Source organism: Balaenoptera acutorostrata, chromosome 13 (genome assembly GCF_949987535.1).
Source record: "Balaenoptera acutorostrata chromosome 13, mBalAcu1.1, whole genome shotgun sequence".
Classification (NCBI taxonomy): domain Eukaryota; kingdom Metazoa; phylum Chordata; class Mammalia; order Artiodactyla; family Balaenopteridae; genus Balaenoptera; species Balaenoptera acutorostrata.
Genome location: NC_080076.1, coordinates 67,729,264 through 67,744,579, shown reverse-complemented (window position 1 = coordinate 67,744,579; position 15,316 = coordinate 67,729,264). Strand labels below are relative to the sequence as shown.

Genomic DNA, 15,316 nt, shown 5'->3' with positions numbered 1-15,316 from the left:
TGAAAAGAAGCACTACGGTTGTTCCCAGCATGTTTGGAGGAAATTGGTCCCATTTCTGTGAGTAGCTGTAACATCTGGCTTGGGCCTTTGTGTGGGTCATTCTTCTTTGTCACAGCCAGCAGAGAGGGTTATTTCCAGGTAGAGGTGGTCTCCTACATGCCTGCACTTTCCGGCTGTCCACACTTAATCCTTTAGAAGTAGTACACTTTTTCATTGTCCTGGGGATACTTTTTTCTAAAACTTGATAGATGAGAGTTAATAAGTTAGGGTTTATCTAAATAATTGATGATTCTCAATGATGATTTGTGATCATACCTTTTCAGTGTAAAAGTTAGTTCACAGTTTGACTGAGTAATCCATCTCTGAAACATGGAAGGTAGAAATTTTAAACTAATCTTAAATTATGAGGTGGAGATGCAGACTATGAAACTTGGACTTTACCTGGAGAAGCATGTATTCTTTGGTTGTATTATTTCGTTATTTGTATCTGTATGTTTTTACCAAATGATTTGTGTTTTGCACCTGTTATTAAGAAGTAGGCTAAAAATCTATTCCTTCATCAATTTCGTTTTTTGGACTGTTGCTGACGGGGGATGTTTACATGTGGGAATGCACATGTATTTATAGAACTGTGTAACAAAAATTAAAACAGAAAAAAGTATCAGAGCCTTCGTGTAAAAGGCAAGTTGGAAAGTGCAGAGTTGTTTCTTGTTTTGTTTTTACTTTTCTGATAAAGTAGAACATACACCCAGAGAAGTTCACAAAGCATCTGTGTTGGGCTTAGTGAGGGGTGAATGTACCCTGGGCCACCAGCCAGGTCAGGAAGCAGAGCCTGCCTGCACCTCAGTGGCCTCCCCCCCGACCCCTCTGTGCCCCCTTCATCACTGCCCTTTTCCTTCCTCTCCGGAAGTAACTACCACCCTAACTTCTAGCCCCCAAGATTCATTTTGCCAGTTTTGGATCTTTATAAAGATGTTTTGGACATGAAGTTCTTTTTATGTGTGTCTGGTTTCCTTAACTCTGTTTAGGTCATGATATTCATCTCTGTTGTTGCCTATAGCAGCAGCTCCTCCCTTTTTTTTTTTTAATTGAAGTATAATTGATTTACAATATTGCGTTAGTTTCAGGTGTACAACAAAGTGATTCATCTATATTATATATTTTTTTAGATTATTTTCCATTATAGGTCTTACAAAATATTGATTATAGTTCCCTGTGCTGTAGTAAATCCTTGTTGCTTATTTTATGTATAGTAGTGTGTATCTGTTAATCCCGTACTCCTAATTTATCCACCCCCCTGCCACCTTCCCCTTTGGTAACCATAAGTTTGTTTTCTATGTCTGTGAGTCTGTCTGTTTTGTATATACATTCATGTGTAAGCAGCTCCTCCTTGCTGATTACTAACCGTGGAATGTCCACAAGCCATAGACCTCTTCTGCCCTTGATGGACATCTATCTGGAGTTTCCTTTGGGGCTATTAGTCATAGTACTGTTATGAACATCCTACACACGTCTTTTATATGCAGGTACACCCATTTCTGTTGACTCCATAAGCAGGAGTGAAATTGCTGGGTTGTAGGGTGCATGGCGTTCACCTTTCATAGGTAGATAACCAGTCATTTCCCAAAGGGGTTACTCTGGGATGCCCCACATCCTCACCTGCACTTACATTACTCTTTTCATTGTAAACATTCATAGAGGTGTTATAAAGTGGCTTTAATTTGCATTTGCGTTGTTATCAATGAAATTAAGCAGCTTTTCATGTCTTATTTTTAAGTGTTTAGTGGACATTTAGATATTCTCTTATGTGAAGTGCCTGTTCAAATCACTTGCCTATATTTTTACTGTGGTGTCTTTTTTTCCTCAACTTTTGTGTGTATGTGTGGTAAAACACACAGAACATTTATCATCTTAACCATTGTTAAGTGTACAGTTTTGTGGCATTAAGTACATTCACACTGCTGAGTAACTGTCACCACCGTCCATCTTCAAAACTTTTTCATTTTCCCAGACTGAGACTCTGTCCCCATTGAACACTAACTCCCCATCTCCTCCTCCCAGTCCCTGGCAACCACCATTCCACTCTCTGTCTCTGTGAGTCTGACTACTCTGAGTACTTCATGTGAGTAGAATTACACAGTATTTGTCTTTTTGTGACTGGCCTATTTACCGTAGCAAAATGTCTTCAGAGTCATCTACGTTGTAGCATATTGCAGAATTTCCTTCCTTTTTAAGGCTGAATAATACTCCACTGTATGTATAGATCACACTTTGTTTATCCATGCTTCCATCAGCAGATACTTGGGTTGCTTCTACCTTTTGGCTATTGTGAATAATAGCTGTGAACATGGGTGTGCAAATATCTCTTAGAGACCCTGTTTTCAATTCTTTTGGGTATATACCCAGAAGTGGAATTGTGGGGTTGTATGGTACTTTGATTTTTAATTTTTGAAGACCAACCATACTGTTTTCCACAGCACCTGCACCATTTTATATTCCCACCAGCAGTGCACAAGGGTTCCCCTTTTGCTAATCCTTGCAAGCACTTGTTTTTTCTGTTTTTTGATAGTAGCCGTCCTAGTGGCTGAGGTGGTGCAGTGTGTTTCTTTGTACTGATTTATCGTTCTTTACCTATTCTAGACGTGAACACTTTGTCATTTATATGCGTTGTACATATATTCTCCTACTCTGTGCCTTCTCTTTCTGCTTCTTTCTGTTTTAATTAATTAATAATTAATTAATTAATTGGCTGCGTTGGGTCTTCGTTGCTGTGCACAGGCTTTCTCTAGTTGCGGTGAGTGGGGGCTACTCTTCGTTGTGGTGCGCGGGCTTCTCATTGTGGTGGCTTCTCTTGTTGTAGAGCTCGGGGTGTAGGCGCGTGGGCTTCAGTAGTTGTGGCACACGGGCTCAGTAGTTGTGGCTCACGGACTCTTAGAGCACAGGGTCAGTAGTTGTGGAACATGGGCTTAGTTGCTCCATGGCATGTGGGATCATCCCGGACCAGGGCTCAAACCTGTGTCCCCTGCATTGGCAGGCGGATTCTTAACCACTGAGCCACCAGGGAAGCCCCCAGAAATACATAATTTTTTTCTTGATCTGTTTCAGTGTAAATTGTAGAGCTAATGCTCCTTTACTGCTGAATATTTCAGTGTGTATTTCCTAAAAAAACAAGACCATTCTCTTATAACCATAGTACAATGATAACATCTGGAAATGAACATTGATAAAATGCTAGTATCTGATCTGTAGACTTTAGTTAAATTTCACCAATTGTGCTAATGTCCACTTTAGCAAAAAAAGAAGAAAAATTTTTTTCTGGTCCAGGATTCAGTCCAAGGTCGTGAATTGCATATAGCTGTTCTTCATTCTCCTTAAATTTGGAATAGTTCCTCAGTCTTTGTCTTTTAGGACCTTGACATTTACTAAAGCATGTAGTCCCGTTTGTTTGGCTGACTGTCCTCCACATTTGGGTTTGTCAGTGTTTCCGTAGGCTGGGGCTGCAGGGTCCCGCAGGAGTCCCACAGAAGCTGGGCGTCCTAGGTGCAGCATTTCCAGAGGCACGTGGTGTGTGGTGTCAGTGTTCCTGGTGATGATAACTTGGTGAAGGTGGTGTCTGCTAGGTTCCTCCACTATCAGGTTACTACGTTGCCTTTTGTAAAAATAAGTATCTTGTCGAAAATACTTCGACACTGTAAATATCCTCTCTCTCATCAAACTTTCACGTTAGTTTTAGCAATTTTGAGTAATTCTTTCCAGAATCAATTATTACTATGATTATTAGTATGATTTTTGCCAAGTGGTAACTTTATAATTCCATCATTCTTTCTACATTTATTAGTCAGCATTCTACTATAAGGAAGAGTTTTTACTTTTCTCCCATTTGTGTATTCATTTATATTAGTGTGGATTCATGGGTTCTTCTTCAGTGGGCTGTAAACTGTTAGCATCATTTATTTTGATGCTCAGATTGTCCCCAGTTTGGCCGGTGGGAGTCCCTTCAAGCTGGCTCTCGTGTCCTTCTGACATGTTCCTCGTATTCTCTGAGCAATTTCTTAATTTCTGGCACAGTAAATATCCTGCTTTTCCAGCCCCAGCCGTAGAATCAGCCTTGTCTTCAAGGAGGCCTTGATCTTTTCAGTGGGGACTAGAATTTAAACCATCTGGAAGCTAGGTGTGCTCATGGCTTTTGCACATATTGTTTCTAAGCCCTTTTAGCAGACAGAGGTAGGAGCACGCACACGTGTGTACATGCATATCTATACCAATTTCTGTATCTGCTTCTTTCCATACACATTAAAACCTCAGAGTTCACACTGATACTTCCAATTCCAGTTACTACACAAAGTTGCTAGTAGCCTTTGCACTTTCCATAATTGTAATCCCTTCCTCTGACAGTGGCATTGGTTATCTATAATAGATTTGTTTATTTTCTCATTCCTAGAATATACAGAAAATACAGATTTGTTTACTCTTACCACTGCAAAAAACAATTCTACCAGCTGGAATTCAGAATTTATACTTTTTTGTATTTAGCTTGAGAGTTTGAGGGTTTATGGTCAAAATAGTGTGTTCAAAAGATACTTGATTGCCCCCATCCCAACCCCATGTGGTTGTATGATTCATTTGAAATGGAGTTGTGTCCATTTGTTCCCATCGTGTTCCACTTTAGGGTCCCCCCACCCTTGTTTGTTTAATTACTCATTGTGAACACGTGAAGCACTCCCGTGGTTCCACGCGTCACAGCTGTATGAGATGTGGTCAGAGAAGTGCCCCCCCCCATCCTCCTTACTCTGTCTCCACCCACTGCTTAGAGGTAAGCAGTCTAATTTAGTTTTTCTATGTTTCTTTTTGCATAAATGAGCAGATGTTTATTTTGTATTTCTGCTTTCTTACACAAAAGTTGACATAATTAGATATACTTTTGCACTTGGCTTTTTTTCACTTAATGAATTCTAGAAATCTCTTCACACCACTTTTTAGCAGTCTTTCTCATTCTGTTTAACATTTCATTGTATGGATGTATATAGTTTATTCAGCTACTAACCTATGTACAGGCGTTTAAGGTGTTTCCAGTATTTTGCAACTAAAAACAATGCTGCAATGAGTAACTTTATGCAAATGTATTTTTGTCTTATTGGAAGTGTGTCTTCAGGTTTAAATTCCTAGAAGTGGGATTGCTGGGCAGGAGGTAAAGGCGTATGTAGCTTTGTTAGATGTCACCAGACTCCTTCCGTAAGGCTCTGTCAATCAAGCTGCATTCTCGCCAACAACTTATGAGAGTGCCTGTTTCCTCACATCCTTCCCAAAGGAGTGTGTCATACTTTTTCCTTTTGTGCCAGTCTGAGGTGAGAAGTGGTATCTCAATGTTGTTTACTTTGTATTTCTAATATGAGTTAGACTGACTAATCACCTTCTTTCGTACATTTGTGTGAGTTGATTGTATGTGATTGTTCATTTTGCCCACTATTCTTTGTGTTTTTTGGTCTCTTTCCCCTTAATTTTTAAGAGTTCTTTGTGTATTAGGGATATTAGCCCTTTATCTGTGAGATATTGCAAGTATACTTACCCAGTTTCTCATGTGTGGATTTTATTTTTAAACTTTGCTTATTTTTTTTTGGCCATGCAAAAATTTAAATTTTTTCTTAAGATTTTTATGTAGTCAAATTTTTCAATTTTTTGTTTTATCATTCAGGATTTTGAATGATAGAAAGCCTTGGAATTTATTTTTGATATGGTGTGAAATAGGGCTCATTCATCTTTTTTCCTTTGTGAATATACAGTTGACCTAGCACCATTTATTGAAAACTCCATTTTTTCTGTACTGCTTCTTTGGTCATAAATCAAGTGCCTATATATACAGTTTGGTTAATTCATGTGACAATATTGTGTTATTCTAGTTATTGTGATAATTGCATAGATTTTGATTTGGTGCTCTGATGTATGTTTAACTTTGGCATTACCCAAAGGCAAATTGTAAACAGAGAACTGTGACAATTCAGCCACTTTTTATAGGAGTATGTAGGGTGGTCTTCAGATGTAATTATTATGGAAGGAAAGAATATTTAACTTATGGAAGAAGGAAAATTAGTTCAAAGATAATTTTAACTTTTATTAACAATATAAAAAATGATTTGAAAATGTAAGAGTATGCTAAGTTTATTTACTGATTAGTAGACAAGGTACAAATTGACAGGGAGGGGGTGTAACTTGATTTACAATTTATTTTTGCATCATACTTGATAACCAGTTTTATTAAGAGAAACTAGTCTTAAAGAATATGAACAATCCTTAATGATTAATGCAATATCCCCCTTCCTTATTATGTGATCTAGATTTTTCATAATGTGACAACCCTAAATTACCAAAGCTTAATTCTGACAGTTCATTTAAAACACTAATCTTCTTTCTGCCTTTTTTTTAGTAAGACAGATTGACCTACCTAATGGTACTACTCCATATACAGTCACTGACATTTAGAGCTGGGAGAGGCTTCAGATTTAGAGATGAGTTGTTTTTGAACCATTTTAATTTGTAGAAATGAATTCATTGTGATTATCCGAGAGTGGTTATCTCAATGGGAAACAACATAAGTTGGCTTGTTAACTTGTGCCTTCACCTTAGTGGGCAAAACTTTTGGTTCTTTTATTTAAAAGCAGGGTTTTTTTTTTTTCCCCCACAGACCTTTAACTCCTCTTTGTTCTCTCTCATTTCTAGGAGAAGTAAAATCAGATTTCTTCACTGTTTTTCTTAAGTAACAATTTTATACCCAATCCAGTTCTCCAGAGTGCTTGTTTTCTTTTTAAAAAGCTCACATTTTTTTCAATCATCTTCATAAAACATAAATAAATATTACAAATGGTCTCTCTCGAGTAGTATGATCATTTAACCCTTACTCTAACCATAAAATCTCTAGTTTTTTATTTGTATATTACTTAGGCTTAAAAAAAAATAACCCTCCTTTCAATTTTGGCTTAAATTAGACTACAAAAAAAAAAATAGAGGTAAGAAAAATAGATTTCAGAATAACTTCTTTTAGACATTGGCTCCATCGTTTCATCACTTCAGAGCAGTGAAGATTCCTCCTGACCCTCAGTACTGCTTCTCTCTAGAAACTACAAGGTGGCATTTCCTGTGGCCTTACAGACCTTTCCTGAGATAGCACATGTGATGTCGCTATCCTAGAGTCACATCCTAGATGAGCAGTAGCAAGGAGGATGTCTGCACTTTCTCCCCCCTCTCACTGAATCTGGCACGTGGGGGCACACTGGGCTTCCATAACATCTCTGAGTACATTATGATTTTCATATTTTAAAAAGAAGTGTATGTGTGGGACTTCCCTGGAGGTCCAGTGGTTAAGACTCCGTGCTTCCAATGCAGGGGGCGCAGGTTTGATCCCTGGGTGGGGAACTAAGATGCTGCATGCTGTGCGCGGTGCGGCCAAAATAAATAACTAAATAAAATAAAATTAAAAATGGCTTTATAAAAGAAAAAAAGAGGTATATACTAGGGTGAAGATTTAATAAAATTAATTAAAAAAAGAAGTATGTGATCATTTATGAAGCAGTGAAGAAGTTCTGTTTCTGTAGCACAGAGTGATGTGCTGCTTGGTAACTGTCAGAAAGTCCTTGTAGAGTTCTTGAACTCAGCGTAAAAGTCAAGGGCTTTGTTTAGTGTCAAAATGTTATTTAATCTTGCTTCATCTAATCAGTTTGTTTTTATCTTCTGTTGCTTCTAGACCAAGAGCAGTGATGACCTTTTAGCTGGGATGGCTGGAGGGGTGACTGTGACTAATGGTGTCAAAGGGAAGAAAAGCACCTGCCCTACCGCAGCACCGTCAGCATCCGCCCCTGCCATGAGCACCATGGAGAACAGACCCAAGAGTAGCACAGGTATGCGCGCACTCGGTGTGAGAGTTACACTGCCTTTGTGTTTGAGTAGGTGAGCGCAGTGGTATTTAGGGAATTCCATCTAATCGTAGAAAATTTCAAACATGCACAAAAGTATCTGGTATTTCATCTCTGTGTACTCATCACCCTTATCACCTGATGGCCACTCTTAGCTCCCTGACACCCACCTTCCCCCTCTTATTATTTTGAAGCAAATTCCAGATGTCATCCACAAATATTTAATTATCTTTGAAAGACAAGGATTCTTTTAAAAATATATTCATAATACCATTATCAGTCCTTAAAATAATTAATAATCATTTCTCAAATCATAAATTATCCAGTAAGTATTTAAATTTCTAACTGTCTTATAAATATTACATACATATATTTACTTATTTGTTTGGATCAGGACTTACCAGGATTCACTTAAGGTCCATATATAGTAATTGGTGAAGTGTCTCTTAAATCTTCATTTTTTTTAAAAAAAAATAATTAATTAATTTATTTATTTTTGGCTGTGTTGGGTCTTCATTTCTGTGCGAGAGCTTTCTCTAGTTGTGGCGAGCGGGGGCCACTCTTCATCGCAGTGCGCGGGCCTTTCACTGTCGCGGCCTCTCTTGTTGCGGGGCACAGGCTCCAGACGCGCAGGCTCAGTAGTTGTGGCTCACGGGCCTAGTTGCTCCGCGGCATGTGGGATCTTCCCAGACCAGGGCTCGAACCCATGTCCCCTGCATTGGCAGGCAGATTCTCAACCACTGCACCACCAGGGAAGCCCTAAATCTTCATTTTAAATCTATGAGTTCATCCCACTTTTTTCTTGCAATTTAATTTTTGTGGAAACTGGTTGTTTGATCTGTAGAGTTTCCCATGATCTAGATGTCCCCCCACCCTTGGGTTGTGCTGTGTGGCTTGCGGGATCTTAGTTCTCCGACCAGGGATTGAACCCAGGTCCTGGCAGTGAAAGCGCCGAGCCCTAACCACTGGACCACTATGAAACTGCCTCCCATGATCTGGATTTATTTATTTATTTTTTTAAAAATTTTTTTAGTTTATTTATTTTTGGCTGCGTTGGGTCTTTGCTGCTGCACGCGGGCTTTCTCTAGTTGCAGTGAGGGTGGGCCATTCTTGGTTGCAGAGCACGGGCTCTAGGTGTGCGGGCTTCAGTAGTTGTGGCACACGGGCTTAGTTGCTCCGCGGCATGTGGGATCTTCCCGGACCAGGGATCGAACCAGTGTCCCCTGCATTGGCAGGCGGATTCTTAACCACTGTGCCACCAGGGAAGTCCCGTGATCTGGATTTTGATGTCACATTCCTATGATGTCCTTGATTTTATTCTTTTATTCTCTCTGTTTACTATAAATGTCATTGAATTTAGAGCCTTGATGGGACAGACTCAGGTTCCTTCCTCTTACCCCCGCCAGTTCCTTCCTAGGTAGTAGTTGTCTGTCCGTCAGGAGGCCCATTGTTTCTGGTCGTGTCCCGCTCCATGTTGTTAGCAGCCTCTGATGGTTGATGCCTAGATCCATTCATTCCAGTCCTACCATTCTTTCTTCCTTCATTAGCAGCAGTTTGTTTCTAGATCTCATTCTGTAGTCCAAGGAGTAATGTTATCATATTTTACTTCTTACACTTACAGAAAAAAACTTTGAAACTTCCAGTAAACTTAAGGTCATATGTTTGTAATAAAGTGTATGAAAGCAAATTGGCAGAAATTATAGCAGACCTTCTTTTGCTATCATTATTTAGGCTCTTGTCCCCTCTTGTGTGTATTGGATTTTTTCCTAGCCCAGGTTTGCCTACTGTCATCTCTCCTGCTGTGACACTCTGTGGATTCTTCCGCCCACTCCAGGTCACGCCCCACTGTTAATTGTAATAGCAGTGCAATATGATCACCAGGAGGAAACGTGGAAGTCCTTACTTTGCTTTAGAGGCATTATTCCATTTTATCCTCACTACAGCCCTGTGAAGTAGAGGCTATCATTAGTCTCATTTTAGAGATGGCAAGCTACACTTAGAAAGCTCAGGTATCTTGCTCAGGGCCATGCATTCATTTGCTCAGTGAATGCTTAGTGGGTGCCCATTTTGTACCAGGCCTCAAAGCTGGTGATGGAGCAGAGACTGGACCTTAAGTCTTTCCCCCTCAAGCCTGGGGTCGTCACCACATTTAACACTCTAGCTTGTGTGGTAAGAAGGAAATTCAATACTCTAATCCCACCAGTATCTCCTCCTGGTTCTAGCCTTTAGAATTCCCTGGGTGCACACCCATGGTTCCCTGCTGACCAATGCCTCCTGCCTTCACAAGGCTGGACTCAGTTATCACCTCCCCGGATCAGTTGCCCCATCTTTTCCCTCTTTTGGCCTCCATTTGCAGTTGTTCCTCCTAATCCTGTTACTTCTGCCTTTGAAATCTATTACAGATTTATTATCCCTTCTCTGCTCTTACGGAGATCTAGCTCTTGCTCCCCGAATGCAGACCTTCCTTTAGTTTTACTGCTCTTCCTTCTTCCTCATGTTTCACTTCGCATCCTCTAGCTTAATTTCCATCAAAGTAGTCTTTCTCTGTGTTTCTTCCCTGCTCAAGAAAATTTATTGAACGTTTGTTGCTGCAACTCACCAAGTTCTCCCTGGCATTCAGGGCCCTATGGAAACCTTCCCCTGCTGCTTCCATCGACTGTAGGACCTTACTTTTCCTTCCTGTGTACGATGCTGCTTCCACTACCTCACCCTCGTCTGTCTTGTGGCCACCAGCATTCTCTCCCCTTCTCTACACCTGATCCCTGGCAGAATTAGTGGCTCTCTTCCCACATCATCATCCCTCGTGTAGACCTTTTACTCCCCGTTACCTGGTTAGCCTGGTGCCTGCCACATAAAGAACCAGTTGGTTCTTTAAAAATATTTATTGGTCAGGTCTAGGACTTATTTTTCAAAGTAAAAAATAGTCTAATGATTTCCTTAAGTGTTTGTGGGTATTTAAACATACTCCTGTTCTTTTTATATTAAATACATGATCATGTCAATTGTTTGCACAGGTTTAAAATTTTAGCAGTTAAGTAATGGTGTGCCTTGTGCAGCATATTTGACGAACGTGCTGTTATAACTTAGCAGTGATGCATCATCGTTTTCTAATACTTAGGGAGGCAGAGTGGCATACTGCTTAGACTGCCTGCCTGTGTGTGAATCTTGGCTCATCCGTGTATTACCTGTGGGATGTCAGCAGATTATTTAACATCTCTTTTTGGGTTTCTTCGTCTGTAAAACAGGATGATGATAATGAAGCTTGTGTAAATTAATGTGTATGAAGTGTTAATATGTGTGTGTAGTAAGTATAAGTGCATGTTGTCTATTCTAATAATTCTTGTTATTGGTACTATTTATGTGGCATTTTATGGTGTGAAAAATTTTTTGCATTTACTTTGATCATAGTTTTTGTGGTTATTGTATGTAGCTTAGGTTTTTTGTTTGTCCACAGGCTGCCTCTCACTTCTGGTCATCTGTAATCTTCCTTCACTGTCTGTTTCTGCAGTTAGGTTGCTACCTGACTGGCTATCCCTAGAGTCACCTTCATCTGGCTTGCCCTAGATACTATGTCCCTGGCCACCTGTTGAAAGCCGTGGTTTGGGATTCAAGTTCATGTGTATAGCTTTTTTTTAATGTGAAAGCTTTATTGAGATATAATTCATATTCCATAAAACTCACCCCTTTGCAGTATACAACTCAGTGTATAACTTCATTTTTCATTGATAATTAAAAGATGATTGATCTTCCAGTTTGGAGGAAACAACTTTACAGTAACCAGACTCTCAGGCAGAATTAGTGTAGGTCAGAATCACTGTGTGATTATGATTATAGATCCTTAGATTATATCTCATTCGACCTGGGGCATAACTATGTGCCTTTCTTTTTTTAATTAATTAATTAATTAATTAATTTTTGGCTGCGTTGGGTCTTTGTTGCTGTGCGTACGCTTTCTCTAGTTACGGGGAGCGGGGGCTACTCTTCGTTTCGGTGCATGGGCTTCTCATTGTGGTGGCTTCTCTTGTTGCAGAGTATGGGCTCTAGGCGCACACGCTTCAGTAGTTGTGGCTCACGGGCTCTAGAGCGCAGGCTCAGTAGTTGTGGTGCACAGGCTTAGTTGCTCTGCGGCATGTGGGATCTTCCTGGACCAGGGATCGAACCTGTGTCCCCTGCATTGGCAGGCGGATTCTTAACCACTGCGCCACCAGGGAAGTCCCACTATGTGCCTTTCTATTGCTAAGTTTTTGCCTTATATTCTTTGTCTTAAACATGTAGGCACGAGTTCTTCAACCAAGCGGAGCACTTCCACAGGTAATAAAGAATCCAGTTCTACTAGAGAAAGATTACGTGAACGTACCCGACTAAACCAGAGCAAAAAACTACCTTCTGCAGGTCAGGGGGCTAATGACATGGCGTTGGCTAAACGTTCCCGCAGTCGCACGGCTACGGAATGCGACATTCGTATGAGCAAGTCCAAATCGGACAATCAGATCAGTGACAAAGCTGCTCTGGAAGCCAAAGTGAAGGATCTTCTCACATTGGCAAAAACCAAAGACATGGAGATTTTACATTTGAGGAATGAACTCCGTGACATGCGTGCTCAGCTGGGCATTAACGAGGACCCTCCTGAGGGGGATGAGAAGTCCGAGAAGGAAGCCATCATTGTTCACCAGCCCACTGACGTCGAGTCCACTTTATTGCAGTTACAGGAACAGAATACTGCCATCCGCGAGGAGCTCAACCAGCTGAAAAATGAAAACAGAATGCTAAAGGACAGGTTGAATGCACTGGGCTTCTCCCTGGAGCAGAGGCTAGACCATTCTGAAAAATTGTTTGGCTATCAGTCCCTGAGCCCAGAGATCACCCCTGGTAACCAGAGCGATGGAGGGGGGACTCTGACTTCCTCGGTGGAGGGCTCTGCCCCTGGGTCAGTGGAGGATCTCCTGAGCCAGGATGAAAACACCCTCATGGACCATCAGCACAGTAACTCTATGGACAACCTGGACAGCGAGTGCAGCGAGGTGTACCAGCCCCTCACGTCCAGCGATGACGCCCTGGACGCACCGTCGTCCTCGGAGTCAGAAGGCATTCCGAGCATAGAGCACTCTCGGAAGGGGAGCAGCGGGAACGCCAGCGAAGTGTCCGTCGCTTGTTTGACGGAACGGATACACCAGATGGAGGAGAACCAACACAGTACGAGTGAGGAACTTCAGGCGACTCTGCAAGAGCTCGCTGATCTACAGCAGATCACCCAGGAGCTGAACAGCGAAAACGAAAGGCTCGGAGAGGAGAAGGTGATTCTCATGGAGTCGTTATGTCAGCAAAGCGATAAGTTGGAACACTTCAGCCGACAGATCGAATATTTCCGCTCCCTTCTAGATGAGCATCACATTTCCTATGTCATTGACGAAGATGTAAAAAGTGGACGCTACATGGAACTGGAGCAGCGCTACATGGATCTAGCTGAGAACACCCGTTTTGAACGGGAGCAGCTTCTTGGCGTCCAGCAGCATTTAAGCAATACTTTGAAGATGGCTGAGCAAGACAACAAGGAAGCTCAGGAGATGATCGGGGCACTCAAGGAGCGCAACCACCACATGGAACGAATCGTTGAGTCTGAGCAGAAGGGCAAGGCCGCCTTGGCAGCCACGCTGGAGGAGTTCAAAGCCACAGTGGCCAGTGACCAGATCGAGATGAATCGCCTGAAGGCCCAGCTGGAGAACGAGAAGCAGAAAGTGGCGGAGCTGTATTCCATACATAACTCCGGAGACAAGTCTGACATTCAGGATCTCCTGGAGAGTGTCAGGTTGGACAAAGAAAAAGCAGAGACTCTGGCCAGTAGCCTGCAGGAAGATCTGGCTCACACCCGGAATGATGCCAATCGATTGCAGGACACCATCGCAAAGGTACTGTTTAAGTAGATAGAATGTTCTGGACCAGTGTTATGCGGCTGCAGTACATGGCATGCTTACTGAGAGCCAGCAGTCCTGGTGGTGTGTCATTAGCTTTTGTTAATCAGATATTTTTTTAAGCTTCAGAATGGTTTTTTTGTATTGGGATGGAGTGAAAAGTATTCTTACAATAACGTCACTTCCACTCACTTGTACTTTGTTACTGTTTTCCTGCCTGTGAGAGGATGGGGCTGGAGTTACAACTAACTGAAGTTGTAACAGAAGTTGTCCCTAGTTCTGGGTATGCCCAGGGGAGTGTGTCATGCAGTTTTACATCCTCCTCTGTAGTGTAGTTTGGCATAAGAAAAACGGAGAGCCAGTATTCCAGTCTGTGGGACCAGCAATGTCTGCCTCTTCTTATCCTTTTGTGGTTGTAGTTTTCCAAGTAGAGTTCTGTTGTGATTTAAAAATACTTTTGGAGTGTGAAGGCTCCTATTTCTTAGAGGCCCATGGTTTGTTGCTGGTGGGGACCTTAGTGATCATTGGTCCAGCCCCCTTCTTTTACACGCAGTGTGATAGGGAGGACTCAGTCAGAACTGCAGCCCAGGGTTGCTGGCAGTCGCCAGGGCTCTGTGCCCCACGTGGTTGCTGATGTAGTGTTTATTATTATTTTTTAAAATAAATTTATTTATTTATTTTTTTGGCTGCGTTGGGTCTTTGTTGCCGTGCGCAGGCTTTCTCTTGCTGCGGCGAGCGGGGGCTGCTCTTTGTTGCAGTGCGAAGGCTTCTCCTTGGCGGTGGCTTCTCTTGTTGTGGAGCACAGGCTCTAGGCGTGCGGGCTTCAGTAGTTGTGGCACGTGGGCTCAGTAGTTGTGGCTTGCAGGCTCTAGAGCGCAGGCTCAGTAGTTGTGGCTCACAGGCTCAGTTGCTCTGCGACATGTAGGATCTTCCCAGACCAGGGATCAAACCCGTGTCCCCTGCATTGGCAGGTGGATTCTTAACCACTGCACCACCAGGGAAGTCCCTGATGTAGTGTTTATTTGCATGAGTTATCTAACTATCCTAGCTTACATTTTATTTACTGTTTCAGTGCAAAAATTTTTTAAAGTAGGAAACAGTATATCTTTGCTCAAAATTTGAGTAATATAAACCTTAATTTATTAAGTGACAACTTTCAGAGATACAGTTTAGGAGATGTGGTATTTGTCGGAGCATGTATGTTGGGGGCCACTATGAACTAACACTGACTGTATTAGAGAACTTTCTTGTTTCCATTTTTAATTTGATTTTGAAACTGTCACAAATCAGACATCATTTTTGTGGGAAAGCATGTTAATCATTAATCAGATGCATGCCTTCAGTCCAAACTTTGGAGAAGGGAAAATTTCCTCATAAATAATGTAGTGAAGTTCAGTGAGATGTCAGTGTAATTTCAGTCAGTGATGTGGCAGCAGATCATGCTTAAGCATACTGTGTGAAGTCCATGTTACTGGAGAGCGCCTTCCACCCAGTTATTACACA

The 15,316-nt window shown here is 41.6% G+C and overlaps 1 protein-coding gene across 4 annotated transcripts in view; it reads left to right on the top strand.

Moving 5' to 3' along the window:
• SPECC1L (sperm antigen with calponin homology and coiled-coil domains 1 like) overlaps positions 1 to 15,316 on the top strand; it is a 120,790-nt gene that overhangs the window by 29,246 nt on the left and 76,228 nt on the right. For 3 of the 4 annotated variants that reach the window (XM_057526558.1, XM_057526556.1, XM_057526557.1), the window contains 2 exons: positions 7,736 to 7,889; positions 12,180 to 13,810. In XM_057526558.1, the coding sequence (XP_057382541.1) occupies positions 7,736 to 7,889; positions 12,180 to 13,810 (1,785 nt within the window). The remainder of the gene's footprint in view (positions 1 to 7,735; positions 7,890 to 12,179; positions 13,811 to 15,316) is intronic. The other variant, XM_007196333.2, reaches the window with a different exon arrangement.